General features: G+C 39.0%; 1 protein-coding gene across 3 annotated transcripts in view; it reads left to right on the forward strand.

The window, feature by feature from the left end:
- Positions 1–18299, forward strand: part of LOC122556776 (ran-binding protein 17-like) — a 1066498-nt gene that overhangs the window by 581497 nt on the left and 466702 nt on the right. For all 3 annotated transcript variants that reach the window (XM_043703926.1, XM_043703927.1, XM_043703928.1), the window contains 2 exons: positions 7669–7742; positions 10564–10644. In XM_043703926.1, the coding sequence (XP_043559861.1) occupies positions 7669–7742; positions 10564–10644 (155 nt within the window). The remainder of the gene's footprint in view (positions 1–7668; positions 7743–10563; positions 10645–18299) is intronic.

The following is an 18299-nucleotide window of genomic DNA, read 5'->3' on the forward strand; positions in this document are numbered from 1 at the left end:
AAAACGAACAACTTCACATTTTCCCATATTATACTCCATTTGATTATTTTTTACTTACTTACTTAATATATAAATAGCTTTCTATAAACTGTTGTATCCCTCTTGCAGCCTGCCCTTCCACTTATTTTGCATCCTTTTAATTCTGGAAATACACTTGTGAATCTTTTCTGTATTATCTCCAGGGCTTTGATATCCTTCTTGGCATATAGAGGATGGAATTTAGTTGCCTGGGCATCATTGGTCCAGAGTGGCATGGTAGAGAGGAATGAAAGGCTGGTGGTTTAAGCTGTTTGATCAGTGAGGGAGTACACTTAAGATCCTTGCTGTCTTCCCAACTATCCACTGGGTGGGGCAGGTGGAGCTAATTGAAGCTGTTAAATACCCAACTAAGAGCTTCAACCTGCTGTCATCAAATTCACCCACCTGTGGGCTTGCCATCAGGGAAAGCTGTCCCTGTCAAGTTGAGTAATGCATCTTGAAAAAGTTCATCATCCACAGTTTCCATCCAATCATTTTTTCTTTACCTTCTTCTGAACAAAATGACCCAGTTCACGCTTGGCAATATTTAACTTGGCAATACTAAAATACAATATTTAACCCACTCTGTGAATCTGTTTGTCTTCCTGTATTTTAGTACAACATTCCATATTATAGGCTATAATCTCCCTTCCACTGAGTTTTCCATATGTTCATCTTTCCCCAACAAATTATGAGAATTGCTGCATGAGGTGAAAACAATTCAGAGGATAGAAAACTGTACCTGAAGTTTAACTGGTGATCGATTGGTGCAGTAATCTGTCCTTCGACTATGTTATATTAACGGCAACAGGAACCAGGACATCCGGTGTATGTTGGAGGTAAATAGTATGTTAAGAAAGGGAAATTTTTATGAGTCCGTAAAGGAAATAGCTTGAAGAACTCAAAAGTCAGCAATATAAACCACGATTTATCAATTATTGAAATGAATCCTGTTGCCTCTTTAGTTTGTGTTTGTCACCACATTAACAATTCAGCAAAATTGAATAATGCTTTCCATTAAAGAGGATTTTAAAGCATTTACTGTCCTCCTCATGTCAACTGCCAAGGAAATGTTGACCAGGCTGGAAATAATAAAGCATAGATTTAGCTGTCTCTAAATTGTCAGACTGCTTGTTCATATCCAGCACTGGATGTGCAGAAATTTCCTGCAATGAAATATCAGAAGGACTGAGGTCATTGTGTTGGTCAAAGTCTGAAACTCTATTTCCTCGCCGTTGACTCAGTCATTCTCCTTTATCGTTGTCTAAGGCTGTTCACAATCTTGGTATCTTATTTGACCTTGACGTGAATTTCCAACTGCATACCCATTCCAAGATTATCTATTTTGCCATCATAACATCACCTGATTCTACCATTGTTTATCTACGCCAAACCCTCTTTCATAGCTTTGTTACCTCTCACCTTAACTATTCCAACATATTCCTGATCAACTATTCATTTTCCACCTTCTATACGCTTAAACATTCCTAAACCTCTGCTGCTTTTATATTAACTTTCATGAAATTCTCATCTGTAAACACACACCCCTTTAGTGTCAAATTTCATTTGAGGTACCCTAAGTCATTCTTACTCTGTTAAAGATGTTGCATCAATTGTAGTTATTGTAGTAAAATTTAAATAATATTTTGAGTTAAGAAAACTTGGCTTTGCTGATATTAACGTTTTTTTAATCTATTGTGATTTTTCTTCTCTGGTTGAAATCTTGAATCCAGTTCAGAGTTTTTGTGCAATCATCTGTTTAATAGTGAGACATTTTTTATTCAGTTGACTCTTGTAAAATTATAATCTCAAATGCAGTTACATTGAGTGGTATGAAACATTTTAATGGGTATTTTCTTTAGTCTTTACAAAGAATAAATCTTGTTTTTTTTATAAACCAACTCATTAATTATTACCAGAATATCCTAGAAGACTTCACAGAAAACAAATTTATTTTGGGTTCCTACCACTGTTATTACATCGAAATGTTATTTTACAAGCACTCCACAAAGTTAAAAATGAGAAGTTAATTTTTTTTTAGTGGAGTTGTTTGGAGAAGGAATGTTATTCAAGACAGCAGGCAAAGTGTTTAATCTCTGAACAATGGATTAGGTCCTCAAGGGATCCTTTACATTGAGTTGCCAGAAGTTAGATCTTCAATTTAACTTCTGATATTGCTGCACCCCTCACAGCTACACTCAAGCATCATCTGAGACAATGTGCTGAAGTGAGATTTGAACACAATCAATCTGATTTGGAGGAGAACTTTACTAACCAAATCAAACTGGCATATTGCTGATTTTTAATAAAACTGCAAATATTAAAAAATTGAGAAAAAGCTGACAAAACATTGGTATTTCAGCATTTGAGGAAAGGGACTCATCTAGAGATTCTTTCTCCTGCTCTGAAGCTGCATTGACCTCTCTTAACTCTTTCAGAGACTTAACAACTCTGCTTTGTTTTACAGCATTTGTTGCTATTATTTTAAACCTGAAATATATCAAACACTGCATAATTTGAAGAAGGATCTCTGGACCAGAGACATTAACTCTGCTTTCTTTCCACAGATGCTGCCAGATTTACAGAGTTTCTCCAGCAATTTATGTTTTGGTTTCAGATTTCCAGCATATGCAGTTTTCTTTTTGTTTTTCACTCTACAATTTCTTTTTGATTTGCTAATTGTTCTCAGTACCGAATCATTGCTTCCACTGTGCTTGCCTTTTTAAACAAGTACGACTTTCTAGAAGATGCAAAACATTGGCTTTTTGCGGCTTTGATTTGAGACAGCAAAATAAAATGAAATGTCTGCTGTCAGTTTTTAAAAGAAGTTTCTTCTCTAAGCCAATTGTATAAAGTATGAGTCGTAGGAAATATTTACAGTGAGCATGACAGAAATGTTATCTAAGGATGTGAAATGGATAATGCTGATAGTCCAGAGCCTGATATTTTCTACCATATATTTTAATCTATTAGCCAAGCCCAGTGTAATGTAGACAGAATTTGTTTCTATTTATTTGTATTCATTTAATAGGCAGATATTGCTACATGGTACTCGTTTAAATGGATTAGATCAGCTTAAAGCTGTGCCACATACATATTCATGGGAACAAATGGTTTCACTTTGAGTAAATTAAAAAAATGCCTCACTTAATGCTCAACAGGAGAAACAAAAGAAGGTTGTTGTCATTGTTAACGAGTGCCTCAATTTACTGTTCAATGGGGCAGATAAATGGATTTAGGAGCTAATAATCATGCCTGTCATTCAAGGCTAGCGTGTGGAATCCCATGGGTAGAAGAAAGCCCATGGGATGAAAGGACTGATCTGGTGTTTGATGGGATGATGGGTATCCAGACTAATGGATAATAAAAGGATTAGAAATAGTTACAAGGATGATTGTAGATTAAATGGCTGTTTCATTGTTACCTTGTTTTATTTAAACTTCTGTTTGCACGCTCCTTTTAGTACAGTAGTAGAATTTCCCTTGTTGGACTTGTGCTTTTGAATGCAAATTAAGACCATATGTTTTATATTTGACTTTTTCTTAATGGCCTTCTGATACACTGTTTAGTTAGAGGTAAAGTTAATCACGTGGTATAGTTCAATTGCATTGCTTTCTAAAACTAATTAGGGCTCTTGTGTTGCACTGGTAATGTCCCTATCTCTGAGCCAGGAGACCCAGGTTCAAGTCCCACCTGTTCCTGAGGTGTACAGTGCCATCTCTGAACTGGTTGATCCAAAAACATATCTAGAGTTCATGACCAATAATTTCCCTTATAAACCCCAATTTCTTATTTATTTTTATAATTATCTGCTACAATATTTTAATTTTGTACAGAGATTAAAAAGAGTAAACTGCAGAAGGTATAAAATTGTAAGCACTGGAAATCCACAGAGGATCACTCCGTATTTGAGAGGAGAAAATAACAGTTTGGCATTTTAGATTGATAGCCATCATCACTTTACTTCTAATTGAAGACATCTTTTTCTCAGTTAGACCATAAGACATAGGGGCGGAAGTAAGGCCATTCGGCCCATCGAGTCCACTCCGCCATTCAATCATGGCTGATGGGCATTTCAACTCCACTTACCCGCATTCCCCCCGTAGCCCTTAATTCCTTGTGACGTCAAGAATTTATCAATTTCTGCCTTGAAGACATTTAGCGTCCCGGCCTTCACTGCACTCTGTGGCAATGAATTCCACAGGCCCACCACTCTCTCGCTGAAGAAATGTCTCCGCATTTCTGTTCTGAATTTATCCCCTCTAATTTTAAGGCTGTGTCCACGGGTTCTAGTCTCCTCGCCTAACGGAAACAATTTCCTAGCGTCCACCCTCTCCAAGCCATGTATTATCTTGTAAGTTTCTATTAGATCTCCCCTTAATCTTCTAAACTCCAATGAATACAATCCCAGGATCCTCAGCAATTCCTCATATGTTAGACCTACCATTCTAGGGATCATCCATGTGAATCTCCGCTGGACACGCTCCAGTGCCAGTATGTCCTTCCTGAGGTGTGGGGACCAAAACTGGACACAGTACTCCAAATGGGGCCTAACCAGAGCTTTATAAAGTCTCAGTAGCATAACAGTGCTTTTATATTCCAACCCTCTTGAGATAATTGACAACATTGCATTCGCTTTCTTAATCACGGACTCAACCTGCATGTTTACCTTTAGAGAATCCTCAACTAGCACTCCCAGATCCCTCTGTACTTTGGCTTTCCGAATTTTCTCACCGTTTAGAAAGTAGTCCATGCTTGTATTCTTTTTTCCAAAGTGCAATACCTCGCATTTGCTCACATTGAATTCCATCAGCCATTTCCTGGACCACTCTTCCAAACTGTCTCGATCCTTCTGCAGCCTCCCCACTTCCTCAGTACTACCGGCCTGTCCACCTAACTTTGTATCATCGGCAAACTTCGCTAGAATGACCCCAGTCCCTTCATCCAGATCATTAATATATAATGTGAACAGCTGCGGCCCCAACATTGAACCCTGCGGGACACCGCTTGTCACCGGCTGCCATTCCGAAAAAGAACCTTTTATCCCAAACTTTGACTTACAACTCAAAAACTTTACATAGCATCAATTCCTCCTGAGCCACTCCACGGGAGTGTAATGAGAAAGAATTTGACCTTCAAAATATATGCAGGTGAAGGCGAGCTGTCAACTGATTTGCTGTGTTATCAAACATGTTCCATTTTTGTTAAGCATTTGGATAAATCCATTTTCCATGGGTCATTAGGCCTAATACGTATATACTGTAGAAAGCCTTTTTATTATATTAATTGTTTTATAGACCTAGCAAAGAGCAAGTAGAGATACATTGGGCCAGGTGGCCTGTTGTATTATGTCATTCCATGTTTGTTTTCAAGCCTAAGTTTGAATAACTGACCACACAGGAGCAGGAGTGAACCATTCAGGCGAAAGTGGGTACTGCGGGTGCTGGAGATTCGGGTCAAGATTAGAGTAGTGCTGGAAAAGCACTACAGGTCAGGCAGCATCCAAGGAGCAGGAAACTTTATGTTTCGGGCCAACGCCCCTCATCAGGAATGAGACCTGTAGTCTATTGTGCCTGCTGCACCATTCAACATGAACATGGGTGATTTTGGGATTCAACTTCACTTTCCTGCCCCCTCCCCATATCACTCAATTCCCTGAGAAACATCTTTTCCATAATTGTATTCAATCATGGAGACTCCAGAACCCTAAATGGCAGAGAATTGCAAAGATTCTCAACATTTAAAGTGATGAAATTTCTCCCCATTTCATTCCAAAATTATCAGCCCCTTATGCTGAGACTGTATCCTGTGTTTTAGTTTCACTGATCAGTGGAAGCAATCTCCCAACTTCTACCCCTCCTGGATCTTGTATGTCTCAAGGAAATTACCTCTTATTGTTTGAAACTCCAGAGGATATAGACCCAATTGCAATCATAGAGAAGTCCTTTTCTCTTTTTTCCTTTCTCCAGTGTCAGGTTATTTTGGCATGATGTGCAATTTGTACTGGATACGTTGACACAAGCACAATGTCAAAGCAACATCTGACCATGAGTTCACCATAACTGAACTTCGGCAAGTAATGTGATTCTACATCGACCCACAAAGTTTTAATAAAAGCATATATATTGGAAATATTCAGCAAGAGCTGGCAGCATCTATAGAGAGAGAAACAGTTGACATTTCAAGTCTGTGTTTTTTCTATTACCATGCTTCATCTTTGTGCAAGATGCAATATTACTCTAATCAATTAAAATAAATATCTTAAATTCATGTGTGATCTTAGAAATGTGGGCAGAGCATTGACTGTTCATTTAGTACTTTGAGTAAAATTCTCAGAAATACATTGATGCAAGTGTGTTTTGCATTTTTACTGGCTAATTTCTTTCTTCTGTAAGAAAACGAAAGAGGACCAAGTGAAACTCTTGGGAAATATTTTAAATACTTCTTTCATTACATCTGTTTTCTTTGCTAAAAGATTCTCCACTGTACACAGAGCTGATATGGTTTAATGTTGATGCCAAAGGGAAAGTTAAATTGAGAAGAAGAAAGTTTATATATTAGTTTCCTTCAAGAGTCTAATAATACCTCATTTCTGGCCTTATACTCATACCCGGTTACCATCATTTCACGATTAGTGGCTGTGTCTTTAGTTCTCTAAACCCTGAACTCTGGAATTTCCTTGTTAAGCCACTCTGTCACTCTATCTTTTCTTTCCTCCTTTATAATGGCCTTTCTGTAAACTTTCAGTTATTTACCTGGATATATCTGCGTATGAAATTTAATACTCTCCCTTGAGAAAGGTAGGTGGTCAGGAATTTAGGACATGTCACCTTCCCAGTTTTGACCCAAGTTTGGTGCAGGGAGGTGCGCTGGTGGAGGCCCTTAAGCGTGTGATTAATGCCTCACTCTTCCACTATTGTTATATAACCAGCTGTGGGCAGGGGAGTCGATATGAAGGAAACTCTCTTGGGATGTGTCACTTGTTTAAACGCACTCGCAGGTGTTGGGAGGGGAGAAGGTTGTGGAGGTCAGACATTGCCTTTCCTGCCATGCCTCCATATTCAATGATCCTCATTCTGTCAACGCTCACCTTTGGCTGGGGGAGCTTGGGTGATCCTGGGCTTCTCGTAGATCTAGTCCCGACAGTTCCCACTGCTCCTGCTGGCACTACCTGCAATGTTCAGAGGCTGGCAGCTCTCAGGGTTTAGCTCTTCTACCCCCCCAATGCTGTTAGTCCCAGGAAAGCCTGCTGCTGTCTATTAATTCATTGGACCTAGTCAATGGAGGTGATACAGTGCTGTCAGTTGCTCTCCAGCATGTTGGCAAGGCTTGCCTTCACCTGCATATATTTTGAAGGTCAAATTCTTTCTCATTACACTCCTGTGGAATGGCTCAGGAGGAATTGATGCTATGTAAAGTTTTTGAGTTGTAAGTCAAAGCTGAAATGCTACTCATCCTTGCCAGCCTTAGAGACTACACAGTTTTCTGGACTCTTCACTGATGGGCAAGAAAAATTCCAGCCTGACTTCAAACTAAAATCTTTGCTTCTAACTCACAAACTTTATACTTTTACCTACAAATCCATGAATCGATTTTGGTGGATTTTTGCATGATTTTCATTTGAAGCATCTCATTATCTTTTTTCCTCAGGTTTACGTCCGAATATCTGAAGCTTTGAGTCTAACCGATGAAACACGTGTTCTTGAAACATTTGTGGCAAAAGTGTGAGTATGTTTCAAACGAATCCTTTCCCTACTCAGTAAGGTAATGTATGATGTGGATGCAAGTAAACCATTCACTTCATGACAATCGTAAATACTCTTTTGAGATTAATAATCTTTCTTAATTCATTACATCCTCAAGTTGTTCATTAATTGTTACAGTGCATTTTTTTGTTTTATTCTTATGCCATTTCCAATTCCCCTAAACATTTCTTAAGTATTTGTAAACCTCTTTAAATAATATTTCTCTCCTGAGAATCTCCTGCTGTCTCACCACAAGTAGACACTTTACTTTATTGACGAACTGCATGACATTATTATACATATCATGAATATCATGGATGAACCTCTTGGGATCTCCAATGGTTTCAGCTCTCTAATTGAGATACCTGTTGCTAAACATTCTTGTGAGGAACCTTGTCAAATGCTTCATTAAAATCATGGCAAAAATGTTTACTACTTCCGAAGTTAGTTATGTGCGCAGTGAGATATATCAAAAGGGCTAGGAGCCAGCAGTCCTTGATATCCCACCCAATTCCCAGTACTACTGGAATGAATTGGACACACACACACACACACATATCTTCCCCACCATTACCTGGAGAAGTTTGCGACAGTCCTCCACCTCCTCCAGTTAATTAACTTGCCTCATGATTTATTGCTTCCTATCTCCATAGCACCTCGCTCTTTGACTTAACCTTTCTCAGTTCTTTATTAAATGGTATCACTAAGGTCCAGGTTTGTTAATGGCTCTTTCTACTCTCTCTTTGGGTTTGATCAAGAAACTGACACAATAAAAATTGGGAACAATCCCTGCTGCTTAAATAATTGTATAACTAGGATGATGTAATGCTGTTATTTCTGGGAATCAGTACCTTTATTAGATGCATTAATGTCAACATAGTGCATGCGATAACAAATTTAACAATGGTAATGCAAGACGATGAATATTTCAGAGTTATTCTTTATGACTGTAATGACACAACCAATATATGCTATGTTAATGTAATTTATGTACAACTAAACTCCAAAATGATTAAAAAGACATTAAACCATGTTTTCATTAAATGTTAGGTGCAGCATTAGGTACAAATTGTTTTCTCAGAGATTCCATTGCAGAAAAAAATGAAACTCTTAAATAAACAAAACAGATGAGCTTGATACCTCAAAAAACTTGGCTCCACAATTTTATTTGCGTCACTTTAAAAGCTAAAAAATATCTGAACCATTAAGACCACAAGAGTAGTTGTTAGTCCATTTCCTTTCGATTAAATTATATTAGGTTATGTTCCCCCAGTGGCCCCAATGATAATAGCAAACAGCATTGTGCAATTGAGCTGTACAGAATGTCCTAGGTTTAAGTTCGCGCTCATCAAGTTAACTATTCTCAGCCTGAATGACAGTAGGAGTGCGAGAATTGGCCTCACCAAAACAGGTGAAGGCTGGAAATCAGACAGCCAATGGTTATCCCAATCCACTGATTCCTGCTAGAAGATGCATTGCTGTTAACTTCAGTTACCATTGAGGCATCCATGTAACACTACACACTGACTAACCTGTTGGGGCTTAGAAATTAAAAATGGCAACTTGTACCTGTGGCAGGAGGGAACCAACATCTAGCACAAGTCAGCATTTGCACTTAGAGGGAGACTAGCAAACAGATACTCATCTTGGAGTCTTTTCCAAGGAGAGTTTTGTTTAGACACTTATTGTTACATTTTTCTTGTCAACATTAACATCTCTCATAAATCAGCAAGGCTCATATATCAATTTAAGACCTATATATTTACAGCAACAAGTACTTCATCATTATATGTGGATCAGTCACAAGAATGGAAAGCTTTGGTATAAACCAATGTGGACAAATTATTTGTTGTATAACTTCATTAAAGTTCTAAAATGTCTTGAGTGTTCTCATTTTCCACAGAAGAAATGTCCCTGATGTGTTGTTTAACCCAAGTGTTTTCTGATTAAAATCTTCCACTGACATTAAGAAGGATACTTTATGTCTGTAGTGAATAGTGAACTGTGCTGGGATGAGCTCCATTATAGGTGTTTTTAAACCACTGCAGTGTGAACATACTCACTCATATAGACCTGGGGCCATTTGAGCAATTTTCATTTTGTGCGGTAAACCCTTGCTAATGCTGCTGTGCCTCAGTGCAATATTCCCATGCTGTAAATAGGTGAGTAGATCCACCCGATTCACTAACATCATCCACTGGAAAGGCATAGTTGAAAGAAAAGCCCGAGTGGGAAGTACACTCAGGTAGCCAGAAGGTTTGGAATTTGCACATCAGAATATTTTCTAATCAACTTGTTCAGAGAAGTTGTTACACACCTCTGAAGCAGGTGAGACTTGAACCTGGACCTCTTAGCTCACTGCACCTCAAGAGTCCAAAATTTGCACATTAGAAGCTGATGTATAAGTGCACTGTAGCCCCTATGGAAACATGATTAAAGGTAACATACAATAATGTAAATGTCAGCCCTGTGGAACATATTTGAAGATGAGGTCACCTGCATGTTCTCTGAATGCTGAAGTGTAATCTCGTCTGATGTTGCATTAAGGAACTGACTACGACAGCTTAAATGTGTGAAGTCAGTATGTGGATATCTGCCTCCAAAGTGAGAAATGTCAAACATGAACATATCTGTAAAATATTTTGATCATGTGCTCTATGTATTGCAAACAGGAAATGAAGAAAGTGTTTTTATGAAGAACGAGAATAAACAAATCACTTGTTTGTTGCTCCGTCAGTTGACAGTTTTCAGAATTAGATTTCTTCACGTGGTCCAGTAATGAATATCCCTTTTCTTACAGTGTCAACAATCTAAAATGCTGGGGGAGAAGTGAACTGGTAATTTCCAGAACACTGCAGTTTCTTAATGACTTGTCTGTTGGATATCCTTTTCATTGATGTCATGGGTGCAGCTACAGGAGAAAAGGTTAGAGTAATGTGTACTTTGAAAAAATGTACATGTTCTGCGAGAACAAAAACTGTTCACTTGGCAAATGCCTCTTTCCTTTTTAGAACATAAAACATTTTCGCATAGTACAGGCCCTTCAGCCCTCGATGTTGCACCAACCTATGAAACCAATCTGAAGCCCATCTAACCTGCACTGTTCCATTATCATCCATATATTTATCCAATGACCATTTAAATGCCTTTAATTTTGGCGAGTCTACGACTATTGCAGGCAGGGCATTTCGTGGCCATACTACTCTCTGCATAAAGAACCTACCTCTGACATCTGTTCTATATCTATCGCCACTCAATTTAAAGCTTTCTCCTCTTCTCAACTAGGGTCAAATCTAAAGGAAAACTACCTTTTTCAACATTGAAGAAAAAGATACAAGGGGTAAAGTAATTGATAAAGTGGGCGATAAAAAGGCTTGGTCACTTCTTGGCCCATTTTAAAAAATCAGTTTATGGGATGTGGGTATTGCTGGATATTCAGTTAATAAATCTAGAATTTAAATCTGGTCACACTTTTGATCCCTTCAGGAAATTCTTTTAGGTAGTCTGACTGGTTGCAAGCTGCTCAGGGTTATTTAAGAAAGACCAGGGTATTTTGGAATGTAACCCCCTCTTTCTTACATTATAGTATATTAAACTCTTTCAATAGATTCATGTCCTGCCATAATGTTGGGCTGATTTGATAGCTTTATTTGTTTCACTAAATGAAAATCTCTCTACTTGGTTCTCCCAAGCACATTATTCCACCTGAGCCAGCAATGCATTACATTAGTTGTATTTTGTTAAATATCTGTAATTTAGCAAACTAATTCTGATATATATCAGCAATAAGAATTGTTAGAAATGGAAAATGAATGCTCATCCAAGGCATGGCATCTAGCTTAAAGACCAACCCTTATCTTTTTCACACATTCCTACATTTGTGACTCTAATTGCTTGTAGGGGAAAGTTTTACTCATGTGGTAATGTTACTGGACTAGTAACTCAAAGGCAAACACTCTGGACACATGATTTCAATCCAATCATGGCAGCTGTTGGAGTTTGAATTTGGTTAATAAACCTGGAATGCAAATCTGGTCTCAGTAAGAAAGGAAATCTGCCATCCTCACCTGGTCTGACTTCCATGTGATTCCAGATTCACGCCAATATGATTGACTTTTAATTGCCGTATGTGTTTGAGTAACCCACTCAGTTCAAAAGCTATGACAGAAAGCAACAACTGCTAGTGTTACCAGAAACACCCATTTCCCACAAAAGAATAAAAGAATTTCCATCAGCCATAGGGATCCATTTCTTCAATTCTCCTCATAAATTTGTAGTTAGCTATACTCAATTCTGAGGCTGTTGAGAATTGAGACTGAACTGGCTAATTTGGTATATATGAAAGTAAAGGTTAGTGGCAGATTCATATTTCATTCGTGTCTTTTCAGCGGAAGTGAATTTTTCTGGCAGAGGCTCTGAAGAAACACTTTTCCTTCCATAACTAGTGGACCTATGTAATTTCACAATAAACTGTAAAAATAATATAAACTGGAAAATCTCAGCAGGTCAGACAGCATCTGTGAGAGAAACAGAGTTAGCATTTCAGGTTGATGACCTTTCTTTAGAGCTGTCTTTTTCAGGATTTCTTTTTTTTTCAATTTCAGATTTCTAGCAACTGTAATAATTTGCTTTTGTGGTTTTTAATATTTTCTGGATTTTAATTTGCAATGTCTAGAGTGCCTGGGTTATGTTTTTAGATGCATTCAGAAACCTAGCAAGATATTTGATCCAGCTGGATCTCAGGAATTTTACATGCTGGTGTTAGCTGAGGATGTTTAGCCTTCCGTTCTTTCTGAACATCACTGGCAATTTAGGGAAGAAAGACAGAAAGAATCAACCTTTGGAGCTAGGTTCGTCAGTTGGTTACCGTTAAAGGAAGATGTTACCTGTTTATCTCTTAATCTGAGTCACTAGATGATACATTACCACTCATCCAAACTGACAACTGTTAGGTTGTGGAGGGTGTGCTTCAAATGTTTATCAATGTCTAATCACGCTTGGCTCAGGCCTCTGGTGATTGTAAACAATAGTGTATTAGTCAAGTTATATTGTTCGATAAGAAAGGAAAAGCAATTTTTATAGATATAAAACCTATATATATCTCAGCAAAACGTAAATGACTTGAAACAAGTTTTTTTGTTTCTAATGCCGTATTGTTATTAAAGTTAAGTTTTAAACCTTTTGCCCCCCCAAGGCAGACAGTGAAAGCTCCGGAAAGTAATACCCACCCACTTTTATACTGGAATTTAATATGCAACTTTTTATTGGAAAATAATCGCACTTGTCTGCCAAAATCCACTGTGCAATATTTCTGTTTGTATGGGTAATGCAATAAAGGCAGAGGGTGCTATTTATCACTGCAAATTTTGAGGTTTTCAGGATTCTTTTTATTATTTTAATATATTTCCAAGGTATTAAATCAAAAAAATGATGAATTACACTTGTCTTTGCTGTGTGGCCATTTTCACCCCAAATACAATACACATCCCAATTTTGGTGGTTATTTTGACTGTTTATGATATGTCTGTTATTTTTCTCTGCGAAGTATTGTGAGTGATCTTGAAATAATATTGCCAAAGTAATTTTCATCACTGTTTTCAGAAGTGGTGCACTGCCTATATGTACTTTTCAACTTTTCCCGACATCTGTATTGTATCAATAAGCTTTTTTAGTGAGAGAGGATAAATAGAAAAAGGTGCAGATACTTTACTCATCAAAATGTTTGCTTGTTAATTTTGTGTAGATTGGATGAAAATAGTTTGGGACACCTTTCTCATTTGGTCACCTATTGGACAGTTTGAATTATAGAGAGATGCAGAACAGTGAGAGTCTATTCCCGCAGTGTATTTGCATATATGGTTAAATGCAGAATGAAGATCCTTTTGCATGAATGCATCAAATGATTCCCAGGGACTTTATAACCCAGGTTCGCTATAGAGAAAAGCTTCCTCTGCATTGTCTCATAAAACACTGCCTGGGAAAATGTATCATAGGTAGGTACAGAGTAAATCTCCCATTAGTCAGTTCCATTGAGCTGGATTATACCCTGAGGGTGGGCTGTACATACATCAGTATAAATATCAAGGGCAAGCTGGCTTCACTTAACTTTTTGCAAGTATGAGGTGGAACCTCTGTTTGACTTCTGGAGGAAGTCCTGCCTCATAGAGTGGTCGACTAATCAGAGGTTAGCAGCTCCGCACACTGACCGTGTGAGTAGAAGCAATGGCCAATGCCATTGCTGCAGGCAGACCAAGAAGGTGAGTGACAGCAATGGACAAACACATGCAGGTAAGACCATTATCTTGCTGAGATCAGGCCAACAATAGGGAGAAACCTCTAATAAACAGTAGGAATCTACTAAGAGACAGTCCATTGCCACCACACCTCACTTTCACAGGTCAGCTCCCATAGATTTAAACCTACTGGACTGCACCCTGAGCGGTGGCCTTTTTTTTGACTGTTAAATGAGAGCAGAACTTACAGGCCTCATTACAGATCAATTGTAATTTTTACTCTCTGGTCTCTGTGACATTGCGACCTTTGACCTTGAAGCAGTCTGAACAGGAAGTTGAAGCCAGAGTCGTTTGGCCAGACAGAAAGGAGCATTGCCGAACGAAGGAGAGCTAAAAGCAAGGAAGAGCTTGAGACAGTATGAATTGTGTAGGGGATCTGAGAGATGTGGGATATGGTGACATTTGTTCCAGAATTGAGAAGCCTGTCTAGACAGCAAGGAGTTGCCAGTTAAGGAGATTATTGCTTGTTAAACTTATTCAGTTTCCTACCTTATCATTAGTTAGACAACGAGAAAGCTGGACAGGGAATCACGCCGGGTGAATACAGCTTGCCGCTGCTCTCAGAAGTTCCATGTTGCACATTGAGCACCATCATCTCAGGAAACATATGCCCCATGTCCACAGATATTTGAATTTGTTATGCATCAGCCTCTAAGAACCCTCATAACGCTTGTCCAGTCCATTACAAGATGTTTCAAAGCTGCATCAGCAATAATCATTGTTATGCTGCAGCAAGGGAGAACACACCCACCTCTGTGACTGGAACAAACTGTACCTCTAGGCTCTTTGCTTGTTGTCATAGCACTCTTCTGAACTGAACCTATCTGGTTGCTTACACAATCCCTTCCCTACATTACCTTGGCCCTTCTGTCAGAGTTATCATGCTCATATTACATCTTTCTTGCTGTATAATTTAGTGTAGACACAGAAGAAGAAAGCTTGTCATGGTTGTTGTAGACCTATTAAGGGGAATAGCCTTCAGTCAGGGAGTCCAGGAACAGAGAACCTCCACTAACACTCCATGAGTTTGGACAGGTTCCGTCAGTTACTCAGTGCAATCAGAGTTTGAATGTTTTCCACCTGACAGATAAGGAACAGAATGTCAGACAGCCACTACTCACCTTGAATCTTTTTTTCCTTATTGGGAACTATTTTCCATCTGTCTTGAGAGAGAGAGAGGCAGTTATTACAGGTGATTGAGGCATGGAGATATCCCAAGTGAGTGATCAGATAGCGCAGAGAGCATGCAAGCTTAGTGGTGCCAGGGTTTAGAATGGGCAATAGCAAGTGACAGAAGATAATGCAGGCAATAGTGAGAGTGGTAGAGCATGAGTTTCAGTGGGAGATTGGTATTGAAGCAGAGATCGTCTAAGTGTTAGATATCAGAGAGAAGATGGTGGCCTTTAAAATGAGTGGAGAAGGACATTGACATTCTTCATACAGTAATAGACATTTCTCCATGTGGCTGAGACTGGTCTAACCTGGGTAGCGACCTCAAACCAAACTGGCGTAGTCTGTGTTGTAGCCTCCACTGCTGGTCCCAGGGCAAGAAAAGGTCACTTCTACACCATCCCAGCTGGCAGCTCCTGCTGCTTAGAGGGGCACCAATAACCCCCTATCTGCAATGTTGGAAACCATGCAAGGAAGTTCTGAATTGACAGTGCTTGTCCAGGTGCATCACAGACTTTTAGAGATGTAGGCACAAGGGATGCCAGTGAATTCCAGAATATCTGCTGAGTGGCACATTATTTTGGTGATGCCACGTGTTAAGATGGGGTCAGACTCAGACATGACAGACACCACGGAGGCAGGCTAGATAGTTATTGAGTTGAATTTGGTAAGTTATGGCAAGAAATCTCTCAAAGCCTCATCAAAAACTCTCTCAAAAAAACCTGATGCAGCTTGCACTTAGCCAAACAAAAGTTTAGCTTCAGCCCAGAAACAGAAATCCGGATAATTCATGTGAAGAGAAGAAGCAAATCACTCTCAGGGAGAAGACAACTTTCGTACTTGAAAGAAAAAGAGACAGGAACTCTTAGAGGTACTGTACCAGCTGACTAATAAAGTTCTAAACCATAGAAAGTTATGTGAATAGCTCAGACCTGCTTTAGAGCTGGGTGTTTCTCCAGAAGATGCCAAATCATAAACTGACAATTGAAAATGAAACCTGGAAAGCTGCACCATTAGTGTTGTTATGATCCCAAGGAGCCAAAAGTTTGTCGAAGGATTTCCTACTTTGGAGGGGTTGAAAACTGTTGATAAGACCCCTGACCTGAATAAAACAAAACATCATGGAACTTCATAATGGCACAGTTAATAGGAATGCTTGTGTTGTACCTTCATTGCGTAAACTTAAGTAAAATTGACCTTTTAATTTGAAGTCTTATCCATGTTGTATTTTTATTGGTTCTGTTTTGTGTTAAAGATATGAAAGTAAAACCATGTTGTTAATTTCTTCATATGGGAATCATTCAGTAAATATGGTATTTTAGTTTACCCACGGGAATAACAATCCAGGGTAGTCCTCCTCAAGCACTGTCACAACAAGTACTCCAGGGTTGATACCGTTGGCAAGGTACAATGCAAGGCTTCTATTATACTCTCCCACTAAATACTGTGGGATGGTTTAAGCATGTATGACATATAGTGCAAAGCATCCTCTACACTACACCAATAATTATTCACAGGTCAGGTGCAATATAGCCTGGAAAAAAATGTAAAGCTATCTCTGCACAGCCCAATCAAATTCTTGCAGGGCAGATTTGGAAAACTACCCCATGCTGTATGATGATAATATATTTTATTGAAGCTCAAAAGTGTAACCCAACTGCACTAGTGAGGCATTGTTCCATTTCCCACTAAGATCAAGAAAGGAGAAAAACCTATTAAGCAACCTTCATATATTTTTTCATAAGTGTGACTAATCCTGTCAGCAGGATTATAATTTGGATCATAACTTTTTCTCTCATTTGACAATAGTTGTCCTTATGTGGTTAAGCATACTGAGAATTATAAAATCTGTAAAAAAAAAAGGATATATATGTCAGATAATGACAGCTGGGATCACGTGTATCCATAGGACAGTAGGAGTATACATAAGAGGGAAATCAGGAGGGCAAAAAGGGGACGTGAGATAGCTTTGGCAAATAGGGTTAAGGAGAATCCAAAGAAATTCTACAAATGCATTAAGAACAAAAGAGTAACTAGGGAGAGAATAGGGCCCCTTAAAGATCAATGAGGCCATCTATGTAAGGAACCACAGGGGAATGCTGAGATACTAAAAGGATATTTCGTGTCAGCATTTACCGTGGAAGTAGACATGGAAGCTAGGGAACTTGGGGAAATAAATAGTGATATCTTGAAAAGTGTCCATATTATAGAAGAGGAGGTGCTGGAGGTCTTTAAATACATAAAAGTAGATAAAAACCTGGGACCTGATGAGGTGCATCCTAGAACTTTGTGGGAAGCTAGGGAAGAGACTGCTGGAATCCTCACTGAGATATTTGCATCTTCGACAGCCATGAATGAGATGCCGAAAGAGTGAAAGTATTTAAGAAAGCTTGGAATGAAAAGTCCAGGGAACTATAGACCAATGACCCTAATGTCAGTGGCTTGTAGGAGGTGGAGGGAATCCTGAGGGACAGGATTTACATGCGTTTGGAGAGGCAAGCACCGATTAGGGATAGTCAACATGGCTTTGTGCAAGGGCAATCATGTTTCACTAACTTGTTTTGAGTTTTTAAAGAAATGACAAAGGCAATTGGTGAAGGCAGAACAGTAGATGTCTGTACAGACCTCAGCAAGACATTCGAAAAGATTCTGCATGATAGCCTGGTTAGCAAGATTAGATCACATGGGATCCAGGAAGAACTAGCCAATTGGATACAAAATTGGCTTGAAGTTAGAAGACAGTGAGTGTTAGTAGAGGGTTGTTTTTCGAACTGTGACCAGCGGTATGCTGCAAGAATTGGTGCTGGGTCCACTGCTTTTTGTCAGTTATATAAATGATTTGGATGTGAATTTAGGAGGTAGATTAGCTTAGATTACTTTACAGTGTGGAAACAGGCCCTTCGGCCCAACAAGTCCACACCAACCCGCCCCGAAGCGCAACCCACCCATACCCCTACATTTATCCCTTACCTAACACTACGGACAATTTAGCATGGCCAATTCACCTAACCCGCACATCTTTAGACTGTGGGAGGAAACCGGAGCACCCGGAGGAAACCCACGCAGACACGGG

The sequence above is a fragment of the Chiloscyllium plagiosum genome, chromosome 14 (assembly GCF_004010195.1).
Source record: "Chiloscyllium plagiosum isolate BGI_BamShark_2017 chromosome 14, ASM401019v2, whole genome shotgun sequence".
Taxonomy (NCBI): Eukaryota; Metazoa; Chordata; class Chondrichthyes; order Orectolobiformes; family Hemiscylliidae; genus Chiloscyllium; species Chiloscyllium plagiosum.